Below are 21,561 nucleotides of genomic sequence, written 5' to 3'. Positions count from 1 at the left end.
AAGAGAAGCCATCACAATGAGAAGCCTGCATGCCTCAATGAAGAGTAGCCTCCACTCGCCGCAACTACAGAAAGCCCAAGTGCAGCAATGAAGACCCAACGCAGCCAAAAAAGAAATGCCATGAATTCAGAACACAATGATAAAAAAACTTAAACAATAATAATAATAATAATTTAACTTGGAGCTTAGTCTCCGGAAAATAGTTTTGGGGTTTTTATTTATTTATTTATTTTAACATCTCTATTGGAGTGTAATTGCTTTACAATGGTGTGCTAGTTTCTGCTGTATAACAAAGTGAATCAGCTATACATACACATATATACCCACACCTCCTCCCTCTTGAGTCTCCCTCCCACCCTCCCTATCCCACCCCTCTAGGTGGTCACAAAGCACTGAGCTGATCTCCCTGTGCTATGCAGCTGCTTCCCACTAGCTATCTATTTTACATTTGGTAGTGTATATATGACCATGCCACTCTCTCACTTTGTCCCAGCTTACCCTTGACCCTCCCCGTGTCCTCAAGTCCATTCTCTACGTCTGCATCTTTATTCCTGTCCTGCCCAAAGGTTCTTCAGAACCATTATTATTATTATTTTTTAGATTCCATATATGTGTTAGCATACGGTATTTGTTTTTCTCTTTCTGACCTACTTCACTCTGTAGGACAGACTGTCCATCCACCTCACTACAAATAAATCAATTTCATTTCTTTTTATGGCTGAGTAATATTCCATTGTATATATGTGACACTTCTTCTTTATCCATTCATCTGTCGATGGGCACATAGGTTGCTTCCATGTCCTGCCTATTGTAAATAGTGCTGCAATGAACATTGTGGTACATGACTCTTTTTGAATTATGGTTTTCTCAGGGTATATGCCCAGTAGTGGGAGTGCTGGGTCATATGGTAATTCTATGTATAGTTTTTTAAGGAACCTCCATACTGTTCTCCATAGTGGCTGTATCAATTTACATTCCCACCAACAGTGCAAGAGGGTTCCCTCAGAAAATAGTTTTAGTTAAGCAAGCAAACTGAATTATGATATACGAAAATTCAGATTCACAGTCCTTTTCTTAGACTGAAACTTGTAGAGCTTCGAAAACACTGCAAAAAAAACACTGTTACTTTAATATGTCATAAAGAAATTTGAAATAGGCAATGAGAAAGAAGCCTTTTGTTTAGCCAACAATGCAGTAGCTCAGCTAACTGAGGCTACACAAGCACAATTCTCCTAATGATACCGCATGCTATTAAAGAGGGTTTCACATAGGATTACCTTGTTTTCTTCTAGGTGCCTTTTCAACTTTTCTTCCAAATCCTTGGTTTCTTCTGAGCCCTTGATATTTCTCTGCTCATAATTTTCACATGCTTCCTTAAGCTGCTCTTGTAAAACTTGGTACTCCTTTTCAATCTGTGAAATACTCCCCTAAAAGTATAATACAAAATTATCTATTAAAAGTAGTTTTAAAAGCCTATTTCTGATCTTGTTCTGAACTGTCTCTTAAAATAAACAAAGGAGAATATATAGCAGATGAAAATTTACAAGGGAAATTGTCACAAGAATTAAAAACCCATTACACTGTTTCTCAAAGCCAGCTCTTTATTTATTTATTTATTTATTTATTTGGCTGCATTGGGTCTTAGTTGTGACACGTGGGATCTTTGTTGCGGCATGTGGGATCTTTTTTCGTTGCAGCGCACGGGCTCAGTAGTTGCAGTGTGTGGGCCTAGCTGCCCCGCGGCATGTGGGACCCCAGTTCCCCAACCAGGGATCAAACCTGTGTCCCCCACAATGGAAGACAGACTACCAACCACTGGACGATCAGAGAAGTGCCAAGCCAGCTCTTTTTAAAAAAAAAAAAAAAAGAACTAAAAAAAAAAAAAAGAACTACTTACCAGCTTTAAAAACTGCAAATATTATGCATATTTTAGATATGAACAGGACATATTAATTTTGGCCCTACTTTTATAGTGTTTCAAATGGATAGTTGCTGATATTTTTAAAAGACGAGTTAAAATATTAGCAATAAATTATTTACAGTTATGTAACTGTCTCCCAGACAGCTTTAAAAAGAAGCAAAGAGGGCTTCCCTGGTGGCGCAGAGGTTGAGAGTCCACCTGCTGATGCAGGGGACACAGGTTCGTGCCCCGGTCCAGGAAGATCCCACATGCCGCAGAGCGGCTGGGCCCATGAGCCATGGCCACTGAGCCTGCGCATCCGGAGCCTGTGCTCCGCAACGGGAGAGGCCACAACAGTGAGAGGCCCACGTACCACAAAAAAAAAAAAAAAAAAAAGCAAACAGAAGTCATACTGCAATGTTAAATGTTGGCAAACAAAAAGCAGCGTTTATGTATTTTTTTAAAGCCTTTCATACTGCTAAGACTGGCAGCAATCACACATTTGTGTCTGAAAGAAGCACCTGTTTGATGCTGGCAACTCCTCCCAGGCAGGTAACTGCTCTACCAAGATACGAGGGGCCTTGGCAGCCAGGCTTTGGAAATCTAACCCAGTGGCACAAACTTGGTCCATCTTCCCCATCTCCTGCACCTCTCCCAGCATCTTAGCATCTTCCAAGTGTAAAAAGGCAGGGAATCAAGGTTTTGAAATTCTGTAAACTACCAGAGAACCGTGAACTGTGGCCAAGGTGACCATACGTGCCAATTTGCTGTGGAGAGTCTCAGCTTTTGTCATCCAAACTGAAAGTTCAGCTCTATGAATACAGCCCATATTTAAATAATCAACTAAATGGTGAACTTTACTATGACCCACAAGCAAGCCTTTACGGTTTCAGAACTTAGGTATTTCTGTTTTCAGTCTCAATTCAGCAAAAGGATCACAATGCAACTCAGTATTATGAATTAATTCATATGCCCCAAATTGCTAACAGAGACAGGCAGCAAGTTATATGCCATCCCTATGTTATTATACTTAAATTTCACCACAATTGTGTAAGAGATATGTTATTTTCAATTTTTACAGATCAGGAAACCAAGGTTTAGAGAAGACAGGCAACTTCTCAAAGTCCCAGAAGAAAGCAGCCATGCTGGGGATAATTTTAAGTCTCACTGGTTGAGAAACCAGCAATCAACTATGCTAATGCCAAGGTCTTGAAACTAAGAGCTAATTTAAGAAAGTATTCGTGAATTATCCCAACACTGATGAAAATATTTATATGAGGGTAAAAACACTGGCTCAAACAACACAGCGTACCTGGTTAAAGCTAAGTAGTGTAAGAACTCAATACCACTCATTTTACTTGCTATACACTCATATTCAGCCAACAATGTTCACCACAGCACTGTAAGCATGAACAGCTAACATAATCTAAATGTTCAACAAAATAATCTAGTCAAATAAACTATGAATTCATATAATGGAATACCAAGCATGCATTAAAAACATTGGTGAAAATTGGTATTTACTGACATGGAAAAAAAGTCCACAATATATTAAGGCTGAAAATTTCAAATGTAACATATATGGTATGATCCCATCTTTTAAAAAGCATTGCTGGGCTTCCCTGGTGGCGCAGTGGTTGAGAATCCACCTGCCAATGAAGGGGACACGGATTCGTGCCCCGGTCTGGGAAGATCCCACGTGCCGCGGAGCGGCTGGGCCCATGAGCCGTGGCCACTGAGCCTGTGCGTCCGGAGCCTGTGCTCCGCAACGGGAGAGGCCACAACGGTGAGAGGCCCGCATACCGCAAAAAAAAAAAAAAAAAAAAGCATTGCTAAAATAAATAAATAAATAAATAAATAAATAAATAAAATAAAATAAAAAGCATGTTAACTTACATGCCAATGTTAAAATAAAACCTGGAAGGCTGCACAACAAATTCTAACATGGGTGATGAGAATGTAGATAATTCTCAATTTCTCTTTCATAATTTTCAATACTGTTCATTAAAAAAATTTAAGGGCTCTATATTATATTTTATAATTGGCTAAAACTGTAAAGCTATTTGTAAAAATAGTAGCAGGCAACACAAAGTTCTAACCTTACTTATTCCTAATTAATTACACATCTGATATTATAAATCACTCCTAATCAGTGATCATAGAATTGCTTCATTTTTAAATGTCAGAGTAACATTCATTATATGGATGTACCATAATTCACTTAACTAGTGAATATTGATGGATATTCACGTTGTATTCAATTTTTTGTTGACATAAATACAGATAAAACAAATATACAAATATCCTGTTCACTGGTCTCTGTACACATATACGAACGCAGATAAATTCCAAATTGCCTTCCTCCAAAATTTACATTTTTATATTCTTTCAATAATGTATAAATGATTGTTTTTCTTACTTCCATTGGGTTTGGCACCATTTTATATGTTTAAAAATTATCCTTATTTCTTTTATTGCAGATTGTCTATTCCCATCCATTCCCTTTTTTTTTTGCGGTACACGGGTCTCCCACTGCTGCGGCCTCTCCCATTGCGGAGCACAGGCTCCGGACGCGCAGACCCAGCGGCCATGGCCCAGGGGCCCAGCCGCTCCGCGGCACGTGGGATCCTCCCAGACCGGGCCACGAACCCACGTCCCTTGCATAGGCAGGCAGACCCTCAACCACTGCGCCACCAGGGAAGCCCCATCCATTCCCATTTTTGTGTCAGATTATTAATTTTTTCCTTATTGATTTACAGCAACTTCATATGCTAAGCAAGGAAATTAGTTCTCTGTCCTATGCTGCAAATAATTTTCCTAGTTGGTCATTTGTGTTTTGATGCTGTATATATTTGTTCATACATATATATGTTATGTGCATGTACAGACACATTACATATATGTGTGTAAACACATATACACAAATGCTTTTCTGTTCTACTGTTTGTTCATTAATCTTATTTTTAAAATTTTCCTTTTCTTCAAGGTACTCCTCTAGGTCCATTTTTTAACATTTAAATATTTTATCTGCCTGGAATTTATTCTGGTATATGGAATGAGGTAGGGATCCAAATTAATTTTTTCTAGATGGCAACTCACTTCTCCTAACACCACGTATTCAATAATCTACTTCTTGCTCACCAACAGCTAGCATTTTTATTAGAGCTTAAATTTCTATGTTTTGTTCTATTGGATTCTTAGTCTAATGGTCTTTTTATGTGCTAATATAGATTTATATTATGTTTTGATACCTACCTGCACAACTCCCCTTCCTATAGTTTCTTTTCCATGGGCATTCTTGATGTTTGTTTTTCCATATGAAGTTTAGAATCAATTTGTCCAGTTCCAAATAAATTCTATGCAGTAGCCAGCCACCAGGGTGGCCCCCAAGATCCTTGTCTCTTGGTATTCATGCCATTGTATAATCCTCGCCTACAATGTATGAGGGTTGGTGGGTTGGTCTATGTGACCAAGACAAATACAGGAGAAGCTATACACTGTGACCTCCTAAAGTAGGTCATGAAAGCCACTGCGACTTCTGCCTTGGATCACCCACTCTGGGGAAAGCCAGGCTTCAGGAGGACACTCAAGCAGCCCTAGGTGGAGGTCCACAGGCAAGGAATTCATGCCTCCTGCCAACAGCCAGCACCAACTAGCTAGGTATGTCAATGAGCCATCGTGGAGGTAGCACCTCCAGTCCCAGTTACTCCTGCAGATGCTTGAGCCAAGGTCAACACCTTGACTGCAACTCATAAGAAATACCTGGAATGACCCAGCTAAACTGCTCCTCCATTCCTGACTCATAGAAATTGTGAGGTAGCTTCTTATGCAGCAATAGGTAACTAATACACTCTGTTCATGTTTGTTTTGAGACTGTGTTAAATTAAAATCTTTAGAGAGAACCAATCTCTTTAATAATAGGTCTTCCTATTCAAGTACACTGAACGTTTTCTCATTAAGTCTTCTGTGTGTCTAACTAGCATTTTAAAGTCTTCTTTCACAGGTTTACATATTTTATCTTTTTGATGCTATTGAAAACAGAATCTTTTCTTTTAATATAATTTGCAATGGGTTGTTTATATATGGAAAGGAATTTTATCCAATCAACCTTTTGAATTATCTTACATTTTGGTATTGGGTTTTTGGTCGATCACTTTGGATGTTCCAGGGACACAGTCTTAGCCTCTGTAAAAATAATGATACTTATACCTCCACCTTTAAAATCTTATTTTTTTTCTCTTATCTGATTTTGTCAGCTAATATCTCCAGGATAATAATAAATATTAATGATGATATATAACCTTTAAGCAAGACGATGCATTTGGCTTAAGAAAGATACAAGCAGGGGCTTCCCTGGTGGCACAGTGGTTGAGAGTCCTCCTGCCGACGCAGGGGACATGGGTTCATGCCCCGGTCCGGGAAGATCCCACATGAGGCAGAGCAGCTAGGCTAGGCCCGTGAGTCATGGCCGCTGAGCCTGTGCTCCGCAATGGGAGAAGCCACAACAGTGAGAGGCCCGCATACCACCAAAAAAAAAAAAAAAGAAAGATACAAGCATGTTGAAAAGTATTCATCTATTCCCATTTGATTATGAGTTTTAGTCAAGAAAAAAACTTGAATTTTTTCCAATACCCTATCAGCAACTATGAAGTTGATCAAATGACTTTTCTCTTAAGATATATTAACATAGTAATTATATTAATAGATTTTCTAATTGAATCATTCTTAAAGCAGTGAAGGGTTTTATAATAATTTCTGTATTATTCATGTGAATAAACTTTTATTTATAAATTAATACAAGCTCATTATACCAGTTAAAACAATAAAGCCATTAGGCTTCACAATCAGTAAGCTAGAAAAAACTTACCTTTTCCTCTGCCTCCCCTTCCCAAATTCGAACAATAAAAACAAAACAATAGGGCTTCCCTGGCGGCACAGTGGTTGAGAATCCGCCTGCCAATGCAGGGGACACGGGTTCGTGCCCCGGTCCGGGAAGATCCCACATGCCGCGGAGCGGCTAGGCCCGTGAGCCATGGCCGCTGAGCCTGTGCTCCACAATGGGAGAGGTCACAACAGTGAGAGGCCCACATACCGCAAAAAAAAACACAACACAATAATTTTTTGTTATGTTCTAAAGCTTATTCTATAATGTTTTGTATGGAATAACTGGCTTCAAAATAGTTCTAAGTTCATCATTCCCATCTAGTTAAAAAGGAAAATTAAACCTTTTAATATGATTTTGACTCACCTGTTGTGCCTCAAAAGGATCATACGGCTCAGTATTGACTTCTTGATGCATTATATTCCAAGACACCTTTGGGGCAAAACAAACACATTCAGTCTACCTCAACTGCTCTAGTAAAGTAAATCCATCATGTAATAACATTTTGAAACATGCCCATAACTTTTTCAAGGTTTTTTTGCGCCAGTTTAGATAATGTTCTATGCTTTCTACAAATATTTGTAACAGGAAAAAGTGATTATTTATAATTAGTAAAAGTGAAAATGATTTTGGTTCATTACTGTTAACATAATTCTTCAAAGCTTTCTAGAAAGCAAAAAACTTAATGAGTAGGAGAATAACCAGTAAGGGTTTAATGAACTCATGCCTTATGAAGTTAACTATAGAGAAACCTTAGCTTATTCTCATGCTTGTTAGGAAGGAACTTTTATTCCCAGCTCTCGTTTCTCTCCATCTGGTTGTGTCTTTTAACTCTCACTCCTCCCCTGGTTTGGTAGGAGAATTGGGCATGTGCAGCCCAGACTCTTCCTTTTTTCTTTTTCTTGGGAGCTGCCCATGCAGAAAGCACGTTTTCCCCTTCCTTCTCCATGCACTATGTCTTAGGGGCAGGCACCCAAGTTAGGAGGCCTTCTAGTCCAGCACTGCTGTAACTAGGTGGGGAAGCTGGTATGTCATGGGCTTCACTCTTAGGTCAGGCACTCTCTACAGAAATAGCCACATCTTCCAGCCATACTTTTATTAATTATCAAGGTGATGTGCTGGCTCCATCTGGTGGTTCCACTATCTTATTTCTCAACTGGTGCAAAACTTGGATAGGAAGAAGGACGTTATTTACTAAACCCCAAAATTCCTTCTGGCATTACCTGTCACGCCCTACAAAAGGGTTCATAAAGTCCATCATTTTAAAGAATTTTAGTAAATATAATGGCAATGAAAAATGAAGAGGAAATTTTAACTTTAGTATTAAGAAGACTTTCTATTTTCAGTCTTACCTGTACGGCAACCATTTGTGTATGTGGAATATCTGTTACTTCATCGGTGCTTTCTGGATTTACTTCCTGCTTGGCAGAATTTCCACAGTGGTCATCATTTCTGTTAGACTCACTTTGGGCTGTATCAGCACCACCCGTGATGCACTGTGACTTTACTGATATTTCCAAAGATTCCTGAAGGATCTGTGTTTCAGAGGCAATCTGGTTACCAGGGACATTCTCAGCATTGAAATGATGGCCCTCAAAATGCACTTCTGTTATGTCACTGGCTACAAAAGACCGCACCACTGGTATTGATCTTTGCAGCTGATATTCAGAAGAAACTCTGGCCAGAGGTGTGTAAATGCTATACTGGGGCAAAGTCGGTAACACATTTATAAACGCTGGTGGTGTCTGGGTAATGTCAAATCCCCGAAAGGGAAGATACGTACAGTATCCTGTGACCAACTGGGGTTGGGTCCAATAGGTTGGTTTCACATCCTCATTAACTGGTTTGGGAGAACTAGAGGAGACAAGCTTGTGACTTGTCTCCTCGGAGACTGGTTTTGGAGGATCAGAAGACACCCCTTTGGGCTTCTCATCCTCAGAAACTGATTTGGAAGAAGTATCAGAAATTAGTTTCGGCTTCATGGCTTCACAAGGTGACTGGAGAGAATTAGCAGATGTAAGGTGGGGCTTCACATCCTCAGAAGCTGGTGCTGAAGGTAAGTCAGACACTGGTTTGGATTTCACATCTGGTTTAAATTCCCTAGCAGTTGGATTCAGCGGTAGTTTAACTCGTAAATACTCTCCTGTTTTCGAAATTTCTTCTACTTTTGTCTTAATGTTTTTCTTCTTTCTCTTTTTCTTAAGCCGTAACGCAACTTTCTTCAATGCAATACAGTTGTCAATCACAACAAAACGAGGACATCCCAGGAGAAAAGATTTCAAACCTCCTGCTTTTTCTAGTATCTGTCGAGTTTCTTCTGGGAAAAACTCATATTCTTCAGAAAACATCTTGTTACTCATTTCCAAGGGACCATGTTCCTCTAACAACTGAGAGAAATAACTTGGAAAAAATATACATAAGTTATTATAAAGAAGTAATTGTACATGTTTATCTGAAAAAAATATTTCCCAAAATTTCTCCCAAAGCAAAATACTACTTCACTTCTAACTCATCTTGACACCTCCCCAACAAATATATTACACTTATATTAAATCTGAGAAAGGCTAAGTGTAATCAATGATACTATAAATAAAATTTTGTTTACCCCTCAGAAAATAATCCTTTAAAAAATCTTGGGGAAAAAAACAAAAGGAGATTAAAAAGTTATTTTTATAAGTTTCAATTAAATAATTATTCAATATATTTTAAAAAACAATGAAAAGCAAAGAAACTTATTCAAGAAAAATAACAAGGCTATCAATAACAAGAACATCAAATGAAAAACGGGAATCAAATTTCAAAAAAATCCTACTGGAATTTACATACAGTAAATCTATTAACATTTCTCTGTTTAGAAAATATAATGATTCAGAATTATTGAAATCAATCAGGTCTGATCAATAAACCACCATAGTGCAGGATCAGATCCACAGTAATGGGGCCAATCCCTTAACCTGCTTCCATCTGTGGACTGGGTTTGTTCACTCCAGTTCTGGGGCCATGCTCTTTTGCCATTCTTGTGCCAGGCTCAAAGAGGCTTCCTCTCCCATTTGAATTTGGTATTCTGTCTGTAACAGTGGCACAAGTAGCAAGAAAGACACATACCATGTACACTAAGAAGGCTTTTTCAAGAGCAAAAAAAACCTCCAAAGGAATATTCTTAGTAAATTAAAGCTAACCAGGAAGAAAACTTATTCAGGAGGAAGGTAAAAACAATACCTCTTTGAAGCAAAAGAAAACCACTTTATGTGCAGATGCTGCTGCACATAAATGCATAGGACAATTACAAGTGATTAACCCCTATTCAAAGCAACTGCTGTACTGAAACATAAAGACCAAAAGCCACTTCTCTTTGTCTGCACTGCTGATGTAAATACCTAAAAGCCGTCAGTCTCTTTTAAAGTGTTTTTTGATAAACATTTTCCCCTCAGAATAAGCTCTGCAATAGAAACTCGCCTACATACATGTTGTTTTGCAAGGTAACAGGTTAAAGATGCGTTTGCCTTAAGATTCTAATCAAACTTCATTTTTAATGAGAAATCTCTAAAACCAGAAACCGTTGAGGGAGGGTAAAAAGGTAAAAAGAAGCAAATCACTGTAGCTTCAGGAACAATAACCCTTGCTGAGGGTTCTGGCCGATTGGTATAAATAACACTGACCCCACAATCTGTCCCAAGAGAGACCATTCCAGTTGGTGTTTAGCTGCCACAAGCAACAGCAGATAATTCATCAGTGGTGTATGTGTATTTACTTTTTGCTCTCCATGATGAATACTAAAGAGAATCATTAAAAAATAAAGCTTTTCTACCTGCATTAAAATACTTAAATCCAAAATGGGATCACTAAAGAACACAGACCACAGGAAAGAAAACCATTACCAGTAATTTAGCAAAGAGCTTTTCAAAAGTTCACAACATGAATGATGATATAGATACGCTGATGATTACTGAGCAATTAATAAAAGTCAGATTCCTGAAGAATACTTAAGGATACAAAAAATGCTCACCATGCATTCTTAGGTGAAAAGGGCAAATGACAAAGTTGAGTGTATAGTTAAATAGCAGCTTATAAAGTCCAAAACATATATTTCATACATATAAACTTTTAAAAAGTCTGGGGACTTCCCTGGTCCAGTGGTTGAGACTCCACACTTCCACTGCAAGGGGCATGGGTTTGAGCCCTGGTCGGGGAACTAAGATCCCACATGCTGCACGGCATGGCCAAAAAAATAAAATAAAAAGTCTGAAAGGATACGCACCTTTTTTTTGAAGAAACAGAGCCTCCACGTTTTTTCCACTGGCTAAATAGCAATGAATTTTTCATACATTCAAACAGAACAAAATTTAATTCAACAAGGGTCCCTAGCCCAAAGAAAAATAGTATTATAACCACATTGTGAATAAAATTTTTATAGTGACTGTTATTTGAAATGCAACACAAAATGAACCTAAACTCTGTTTATATGCTTTTCTAGGCTTGAAAAATAGTCTCTGTAGATAAACATGGGGCCCAAGATAGCACAAATATGATTTCTTCATAATCCAGACTCTTAACAGGGACAGTGTTCTTGCACTTCAGAACCTGAGGCAAAGACTGGCCATGCTGTGCTTGACGGAAGTGATAAAAATAATAATAAAGTTAATTTTACCACAGATAACAACAGTTGCTATATATAATATACATGTACATGTTTTCATTTTTTAAGGAACCTCCATACTGTTTTCCGTAGTGACTATACCAATTTACCTTCCCATCAACAGTGCACAAGGGTTCCCTTTTCTCCACATCCTTGCCAACACTTGTTATTTCTAGTCTTTTTGATAAAAGCTATTCTAACAGGTATGAAATGGAGATGACAGCTTATTGTGTGTTTATTTTTAAACTGAAGTATTGTTGATTTATAATATTGTGTTAGTTTCAGGTTTTGCAGCAAAGTGATTCAGTTATACATATACTTTTTCAGGTTACTTTCCATTGTAGGTTATTACATTATTGTGTTTCTGTTTTTTTGTTTTCTTTTGTGCTACGCGGGCCTCTCTCTGTTGTGGTCTCTCCCATTGCGGAGCACAGGCTCCAGACGCACAGGCTCAGCGGTCATGGCTCACGGGCCCAGCCGCTCCGCGGCATGTGGGATCTTCCCGGACCGGGGCATGAACCTGTGTCCCCTGCATCGGCAGGCGGATTCTCAACCACTGTGCCACCAGGGAAGCCCCATTATTGTGTTTTTGATTTGCATTTCCCTAATGATTAATGATGCAGAACATCTTTTCATGTACCTGTTGGCCATCTGTATGTCTTCTTTGGGAAAATGGCTATTCAGGTCTTCTGCCCATTTTTTAATTGGACTGTTTGGTTTTTTTGCTATCGAGTTGTATCAGTTCTTCATACATTTTGGATATTAGCCCCTTATCAGATATACGATTTGCAAATATTTTCCCATTTGCAAATATGTGTATGTATATTTTTATAATTCAATGATGATCATTAGTGTCTTAAATGGTCCTTAATGGACTGTCACAGTGCTAGTGTATGTCACTTTCAGAACAGGGGCAAGGGATAGGAATGAGAAAAATATTTCCAAAAGCATTCCCATCCTACTATTCTGGTGTGCCCCTTTGAAAAATCACTGTTTTCTACATGCTCATGATTCCTTTTTTTTTTTTTTTTTTATTAAAGAAATCGATTAAAGATGAGGACCCAGTTCCCTCTTTCTTGGAAGAGGGCATGACAAGTAAGCAAGAACCACATTTTCTTTTTGGTAGGCAAAGACTGATAGGGAGAAAAAAACCCAATTCTTAATGCACAAAGTCATTTTTATTTGCAATACACTGTGATTCAACCAATGATCAATTCTGCGCTCCTGCTACTTGTAAGCTGCGTGATAGAACTACATTTTCTACTTTTTCTGAAATCTTCCCCAGTGCTTAACCTTAAGTGGTTAATAAATCTTGACTAATCAACACTACTAAAGAGGTGTTAGGAAAAACTGCATGCAGAATGCCACCTACTGAAATTTATTTTGCTTCAACTATGTGTATCATAAAATGTTAGAACGAGGTGGAGGTCACTGAAAAAAAAATCAGTCCAACCCCCTACTTTAAACTGAAATACTTACATCAAGAAAAAGTTAACAGCAGTTATCTTAGTATTCTTGACTTCTTGCCTAATATGTTTCTACTCTACACTCTTTTCATATACAATAGTTTTATTTTTCTTTCTCTTACCCATGGGCCACTAAAAAAATCATTCTTACGCCAATCATTACATGTTTACTTTTGAAAATTCAAGGAAAGAATTATGTTTTGAGGTATGACTTCCTGTAACTTCTTGACTTTCTCCTATTGTAAGATATAAATTCTATCGCAAAATACACGAACAAATCAGCCTATTGGTTTCTCATAAAATTATTAAATTTCTTCCCTCTTATAGTGGTAATAAATTCTTTAAGAAGCAAGCTCCTGAAAACTACAGTTTAGCTTCAGTTTTGGATGCTTGAAGCAAAGTCCAGCATGTTTTAAGAAATACTAGTGTAGTTTTATAGTTGATTACAGGTTGTCATCCAGTTCTCTGAGAATATGATTTGCTCAGCACTTCAACCCTGAAGAAAAACCATGATAAGGGATCCAAGAGGATATAACAAGACTGAATAGGAACAATGCAACTGAGAAAAACAGAAGAAGTAACAATAACCAAATTATAGATGAGTGATGGGTTTTCCAGGAGTTCATTTTTTTTAAATTAATTTTTATCAGAGTATAATTGCTTTACAATGTTGTGTTAGTTTCTACTGTACAACAAAGTGAATCAGCTATACATATACATATATCCCCTCTTTTCTGAGAGAGGAGTTTGCTTTCAAATTAATTTTCTGTTGCAGATCTTTGCCCCTCAACTTCTTTTCCTAAGGAAGGCATCATGCACAACTTATTAATGCCAAGCTAAAAAAAGAAAAAAAAGGCAAACGTTTCCTAGATTTTCCTGAACTCTTTACTCCAGTACTGTATCCACCACACAAAGACTTGACTTTAGTGTTAATTTCTTTTTTCTTTCTTTTGGCCATGCCATGTAGCATACAGGATCTTAGTTCCCCCACCAGGGATCAAACCCATGCCCCCTGCAGTAGAAGCGCTGAATCATGGACCACCAGGGAAGTCCCCTTTCGTTAATTTCACGTTCATATTTTCAATCCAAAAGTAATTCAAAGTTTCTTTAAAGGAAGTCTGTTTCTCTTTTCTTAGATAAATGTCGGGAAGTCAAGTTTTCAACACAATACAGAGATACAGGGCTCTATATGTGTTCTGTACCATCACAGCTGGACAACTATCTCAGCAGAAGTAATAACCAGATCCTGGTATCCCTTCCCCAATAAAAGGGTAATACTTCACCAAGCTACATTAATTGTCACTGGACTTAGGAGATGCCAAACAACTGCATCATCAACATAAGGACAATGAGATCAAGAAATTATACTATTCTTTGTCCAATGTATATACTTTGGACTTCATGATAAAAGAGTATGGCTGGAAACTGTGTTTATCAGTCCTACCAGGACATACCAGGACAGTTTTGGAAATAGACAGAATCTACGTTAGCAGCTCAAACTGACAAAACTAAATAATCATTAGGATTCTAAATGTAATAGTTAAAAACCCTCAATTAGCTTTGTGTAATACATGACAAAAGCCATAAAAACACTTTTCTTCCCCAGAGTTTGTGAGTCAAGCAGTGTTTCCTTCAATAAGCATAAAGGGACACAAAGTAAACAACTTAAGATCTTTGACTGGCAGCTTCAGTATAGTACTTGTAGGAATGTTAAACTACTTACTCGTATAGAGTTGAACATTTTTGTTTTGGGTTAATGTCCCACAGCTTCTTATTACGGACAACATATTCATTACTATGCTGTTCATACAGAGCTTCAAATTCTTCTACATCGTGACGAAGATGGTCAGGCACTACAAATGGGCCCGCAGAATTTGAATTGTGTTTGCTGATAAAAAAAAAAAAACACAACCACACACAATTTTGTGAATAATTAACTTTCAGGTGGCCCAGAATAACATTTAAATTGAAATAAAGAGAGTAACATATTACTCAACTTCAGGATGCAAAAAAAACACTACCAGAGAATTTAATGCAGAACAGTTACCTTTCCACAATTACAGTCAAGAGATACCTGACTACTGAGTAAGGTAAGAGATACCTAAGTACTTTTAATTACTTACTCTTGCTACCAAGAGCAAATTTTTTTAAAATTCTGGTTTAAAAAAAAAATCAATGTTGCATTAATTGTAACCTGTTAAAGAGAAAAATGAAAGAGTTTATTATAACTGCTATCAATTTAAGTTGATATTGAGACTGGTAAAAGGTACTTAAATAAAAAGATTTTTTTAAAAACAGTATAAGATTCTAGCACTCTAAAAAGATGTAATAGTTTGAGCGTGGGCTCTAGACCAGACTGCTCATTTAAATTCTGGCTCTGCTATGTACAAGCTTTGTGTCCTTGGACACTCAACTACACTGTGCCTGAGTTTCTTTATCTGTAAAATGAATATAATACTACTACTTATCTCCTACAAAGAAGAGTGGATTAAATGAATTATATACATAAAAAGCTCTTAAAATAGTGCCTGGTACATAAGTGCTATCAAAATATAGGCTACTATTATTTTAACTTAAAACAATTCCTCCATTCAAAGAATCCATGGAAATGTGCAAAGCCACCTGTTATTACAACTCACTTAAGAAATGTGGGGGAAGAGAGAGATTGGTTCAAGATGGCGGAGTAGAAGGACGTGCGCTCACTCCCTCTTGCAAGAGCACCGGAATCACAACTAGCTGCTAAACAATCATCGACAGGAAGACACTGGAACTCTCCAAAAAAGATACCCCACATCCAAAGACAAAGGAGAAGCCAGAAGGAGACAGTAGGAGGGGCGCAATCACAATAAAATCAAATTCCATAACTGCTGGGTGGGTGACTCACAAACTGGAGACCACTTACACCACAGAAGTCCACCCACTGGAGTGAAGGTTCTGAGCCCCACATCAGGCTTCCCAACCTGGGGGCCTGGCAGTGGGAGGAGGAATTCCTAGAGAATCAGACTTTGAAGCCTAGTGGGACTTGATTACAGGACTTGACAGGACTGGGGGAAACAGAGACTCCACTCTTGGAGGGCACACACAAAGTAGTGTGCACATTGGGACCCAGGTGAAGGAGGAGTGACCCCAGGGGAGACTGAACCAGACCAACCTGCTAGCGTTGGAGGGTCTCCTGCAGAGGCGGGGGGTGGCTGTGGCTCACCATGGGGACAAGGACACTGGCAGCAGAAGTTCTGGGAAGTACTCCTTGGCGTGAGCCCTCCCAGAGTCCGCCATTAACCCCACCAAACAGCCAGGGTAGGCTCCAGTGTTGGGTTGCCTCAGGCCAAACAACCGACAGGAAGGGAAGCCAGCCCCACCCATCAACAGTCAAGCAGATTAAAGTTTTACTGAGCTCTGCCCACCAGAGTAACAGCCAGCTCTACCCATCACCAGTCCCTCCCATCAGGAAGCCTGCACAAGCCTCTTAGATAGCCTCATCCACCAGAGGGCAGACAGCAGAAGCAAGAAGAACTACAATCCTGCAGCCTGTGGAACAAAAACCACATTCACAGAAAGACAGACAAGATGAAAAGGCAGAGGGCTATGTGCCAGATGAAGGAACAAGATAAAACCCCAGAAAACAGCTAAATGAAGTGGAGACAGTCAACCTTCCAGAAAAAGAACTCAGAATAATGATAGTGAAGATGATCCAGGACCTCAGAAAAAAAATGGATCAAGACGATGCAAGAAACGTTTAACAAAGACTTAGGAGAATTAAAGAACACCTAGAAAAATTAAACAACAAAGAAACAGAGATGAACAATACAATAACTGAAATGAAAAATACACTAGAAGGAATCAACAGTAGAATAACTGAGGCAGAAGAACTGATAAGCAACCTGGAAGACAGAATGGTGGAATTCACTGCTGTGGAACAGAATAAAGAAAAAAGAATGAAAACAAATGAAGACAGCCCAAGAGACCTCTGGGACAACATGAAACACAACAACATTCACATTATAGGGGTCCCAGAAGGAGAAGAGAGAGAGAAAGGAGCCGAGAAAATATTTGAAGAGATTATAGTTGAAAACATCCCTAACATGGGAAAGGAAATAGCCACCCAAGTCCAGGAAGCCCAGAGAGTCCCAGGCAGGATAAACCCAAAGAGAAACACGCTGAGACACATAGTAATCAAACTGGCAAAAATTAAAGACAAAGAAAAATTACTGAAAGCAGCAAGGGAAAAATGACAAAAAACATACAAGGGAACTCCCAATAAGGTTAACAGCTGATTTCTCAGCAGAAATTCTACAAGCCAGAAGGGAGTGGCATGACATAGTTAAAATGATGAAAGGGAGGAACCTACAACCAAGATTACTCTCCCCAGCACGGATCTCATTCGGATTCGATGGAGAAATCAAAAGCTTTATAGACAAGCAAAAGCTAAGAGAATGCACCAAACCAGCTCTACAACTAATGCTAAAGGAACTTCTCTAAGTGGGAAACACAAGAAAAGAAAAGGACCTACAAAAACAAACCATAACTATTAAGAAAATGGTAATATGAACATACATATTGAGAATTACCTTAAACGTGAGTGGATTAAATGCTCCAACCAAAAGACACAGGCTTGCTGAATGGATACAAAAATAAGACCCATATTACATACTGTCTACAAGAGACCCACTTCAAACCTAGGGACACATACTGACTGAAAGTGGGGATGGAAAAAGATATTCCATGCAAATGCAAATCAAAAGAAAGCTGGAGTAGCAATACTCATCAGATAAAATAGACTTTAAAATAAAGAATGTTATAAGAGACAAGGAAGGGCACTACATAATGATCAAGGGATCAATCCAAGAAAAAGACATAACAATTATAAATATATACTCACCCAACACAGGAGCACCTCAATACATGAGGCAACTGCTAACAACTATAAAAGAGGAAATCGACTGTAACACAATAATAGTGGCGGACTTTAACACCTCACTTACACCAATGAACAGATCATACAAAATGAAAATTAATAAGGAAACACAAGCTTTAAATGACACAAAAGACCAGATAGATTTAATTGATAATTGATAGGACATTTCATCCAAAAACAGATTACACTTTCTTCTCAAGTGCACACAGAACATTCTCCAGGATAGTTCACATGTTGGGTCACAAATCAAGCCTCAGTAAATTTAAGAAAACTGAAATCATATCAAGCATCTTTTCTGACTACAATGCTATGAGATTAGGAATCAATTACACGGAAAAAAATGTAAAAAACACAAACACATGGAGGCTAAACAATACGTTACTAAGTAACCAAGAGATCACTGAAGAAATCAAATAGGAAATCAGAAAATGCCTAGAGACAAATGACAACCAAAACACGATGATCCAAAACCAATGGGAAGTAGCAAAAGTAGTTCTAACAGGGAAGTTTATAGCAATACAATCCTAAGTCAAGAAACAACAAACATCTCAAATAAACAATCTAACCTTACACCTAAAAGAACTAGAGAAAGAAGAACAAACAAAACCCAAGTTAGTAGAAGGAAAGAAATCATAAAGATTAGAGTAAAAATAAATGAAATAAAAACAAAGAAAACAATAGCAAAGATCAATAAAACTAAAAGATGGTTCTTGGAGAAGATAAACAAAACTGATAAACCATTAGCCAGACTCATCAAAAGAAGAGGGAGAGGACTCAAATCATTAAAATTAGAAAGGAAAAAGAAGTTACAATGGACACTACAGAAATACAAAGCATCCGAAGAGACTACTACAAGCAACTCCATGCCAATAAAATGGACAACCTGGAAGAAATGGACCAATTCTAAGAAAAGGTATCACCTTCCAAGACGGAGCCAGGAAGAAACAGAAAATATGGACGGACCAATCACAAGTAATGAAATTGAAACTGTGATTAAAAATCTTCCAACAAACAAAAGTCCAGGACCAGATGGCTTCACAGGTGAATTCTATCAAACATTTAGAGAGGGGCTTCCCTGGTGGCGCAGTGGTTGAGAGTCTGCCTGCTAATGCAGGGGACACGGGTTCAAGCCCTGGTCTGGGAGGATCCCACATGCCGCAGAGCAACTAGGCCCGTGAGCCACAACTACCGAGCCTGTGCTCTGCAACAAGAGAGGTCGCGATAGTGAGAGACCCGCGCACTGCGATGAAGAGTGGCCACTGCTTGCCAAAACTAGAGAAAGCCCTTGCATAGAAATGAAGACACAACACAGCTAAAATACATAATTTAATTAATAAACTAAAAAAAAAATTTAGAGAACAGCTAACACCCATCCTTCCCAAACTCTTCCAAAAAATTGCAGAGGAAGGAACACTCCCAAACTCATTCTATGAGGCCACCGTCACCCTGATACCAAAACCAGACAAAGATACTACAAAAAAAGAAAATTACAGACCAATATCACTCATGAATATAGATGCAAAAATCCTCAACAAAATACTAGCAAACATAATCTAACAACATATTCAAAGGATCATACACCATGATCAAGTGGGATTTATCCCAGGGATGCAAGGATTCTTCAATATACACAAATCCATCAATGCGATATACCATATTAACAAATTGAAGAAGAAAAACCATATGATCATCTCAATAGACGCATAAAAAACTTCTGACAGGGCTTCCCTGGTGGTGCAGTGGTTGAGAGTCCGCCTGCTGATGCGGGGGACGGACATGGGTTCGTGCCCCGGTCCGGGAAGATCCCACATGGCGTGGAGTGGCTGGGCCCGTGAGCCATGGCTGCTGAGCCTGCAAGTCCGGAACCTGTGCTCCACAACGGGAGAGGCCACAGCAGTGAGAGGCCCGCATAACGCAAAAAAAAAAAAACACACACACAAAAAAACCCAAAAAACTTCTGACAAAATTCAACACCCATTTATGATAAAAACTCTCCAGAAAGCAGGCATAGGGGGAACCTACCTCATAAAGGCCATGTATGACAAACACAGCAAACACCATTCTCAATGGTGAAAAACTGAAAGCTTTCCTCTAAGATCAGGAACAAGACAAGGATGTCCACTCTTGCCACTATTATTCAACCGAATTTTGGAAGTCCTAGCCACGGCAATCAGAGAAGAAAAAGAAATAAAAGGAATCCAAATTGGAAAAGAAGAAGTAAAACTGTCACTGTTTGCAGATGGTATGATACTATACACACAGAATCCTAAAGATGCCACCAGAAAACTACTAGAGCTAATCAATGAATTTGGTAAAGTTGCAAGATACAAAATTAATGCACAGAAATCTCTTGCATTCCTATACACTAATGATGAAAAATCTGAAAGAGAAATTAAGGAAACACTCCGATTTACCACTGCAACAAAAAGAATAAAATACCTAGGGAGACAAAAGACCTGTATGCAGAAAACTATAAGACACTGATGAAAGAAATTAAAGATGATACAAACAGATGGAGAGATATTCCATGTTCTTGGACTGGAAGAATCAATATTGTGAAAATGACTATATTACCCAAAGAAATCTACAGATTCAATGCAATCCCTATCAAACTACCAATGGCATTTTTTACAGAACTAGAACGAAAAAATCTTAAAATTTGTATGGAGACCAAGAAGATCCCGAATAGCCAAAGCAGTTTTGAGGGAAAAAAATGGAGCTGGAGGAATCAGATTCCCTGACTTCAGACTATACTACAAAGCTACACTAATCAAGACAATATGGTACTGGCACAAAAAGAGAAATATAGATCAATGGAACAGGATAGAAAGCCCAGAGATAAACCCATGCACCTATGGTCAACTAATCTATGACAAAGGAGGCAAGGATATACAATGGAGAAAAGACAGTCTCTTCAATAAGTGGTGCTGGGAAAACTGGACAGCTACATGTAAAAATGAAATTAGAAGAGCTCAAGAGAAGATGGCGGAAGAGTAAGACGCGGGGATCACTCTTCCTCCTCACAGATACATCAGAAATACATCTACACGTGGAACTTCTCCTATAGAACACCCACCGAACGCTGGCAGAAGACCTCAGACCTCAGACCTCAGGCAAGAAACCCCCCCACGTACCTTGTTAGGGCAAAAGAAAAAAAGAATAAACAGAGACAAAAGAATAGGGACGGGACCTGCACCAGTGGGAGGGAGCCGAGAGGGAGGAAAGGTTCCCGCACACTAGAAGCCCCTTCGCGGGCGGAGACTGCGGGTGGCGGAGGGGGAAGCTTCAGAGCCGCGGAGGAGACCACAGCCAACAGGGTGCGGAGGGCAAAGCGGAGAGATTCCCGCACGGAGGATCGGTGCCGATCAGCACTCACCAGCCCGAGAGGCTTGTCTGCTCATCCGCCGCGGCGGGCGGGGCTGGGAACTGAGCCTCGGGCGGATCCCAGGGAAAGGTCTGGAGTTGGCAGAGCGAAAACAGCCTGAAGGGGTTAGCGCACCACGGCGGGCCGGGAGGGAGTTCGTGAGAAGTCTGGAGCTGCCGAAGAGGCAAGAGACCTTTTCTTCCCTCTTTACCTCCTGCTGCGCGAGGAGAGGGGTTTAAGCGCGCCGCTTAAAGGAGCTCCAGAAACGGGCGCGGAGCTGCCGAAGAGACAAGAGACTTTTTCTTGCCTCTTCGCTTCCTGGGGCGCGAGGAAAGGGAATTAAGGGCACCACATAAAGGAGCCCCAGAAACGGGCGCGAGCTGCGGCTGTCGGCGCCG

The 21,561-nt window shown here is 39.2% G+C and overlaps 1 protein-coding gene across 20 annotated transcripts in view; it reads right to left on the bottom strand.

Moving 5' to 3' along the window:
* The window catches only part of TTC3 (tetratricopeptide repeat domain 3), a 154,854-nt gene that overhangs the window by 32,535 nt on the left and 100,758 nt on the right, over positions 1 to 21,561 (bottom strand). For all 20 annotated transcript variants that reach the window (XM_067035090.1, XM_067035091.1, XM_067035094.1 and 17 more), the window contains 4 exons: positions 14,608 to 14,772; positions 8,135 to 9,182; positions 7,149 to 7,214; positions 1,278 to 1,427 (listed from right to left, as the gene is read on the bottom strand). In XM_067035090.1, coding sequence (XP_066891191.1) covers positions 1,278 to 1,427; positions 7,149 to 7,214; positions 8,135 to 9,182; positions 14,608 to 14,772 — 1,429 coding nt within the window. The remainder of the gene's footprint in view (positions 1 to 1,277; positions 1,428 to 7,148; positions 7,215 to 8,134; positions 9,183 to 14,607; positions 14,773 to 21,561) is intronic.

The sequence above is a fragment of the Kogia breviceps genome, chromosome 5 (assembly GCF_026419965.1).
Source record: "Kogia breviceps isolate mKogBre1 chromosome 5, mKogBre1 haplotype 1, whole genome shotgun sequence".
NCBI lineage: Eukaryota > Metazoa > Chordata > Mammalia > Artiodactyla > Physeteridae > Kogia > Kogia breviceps.
The sequence above is the reverse complement of the archived record's forward strand: the minus strand, read 5'-3'. Positions and strand labels throughout refer to the sequence as shown.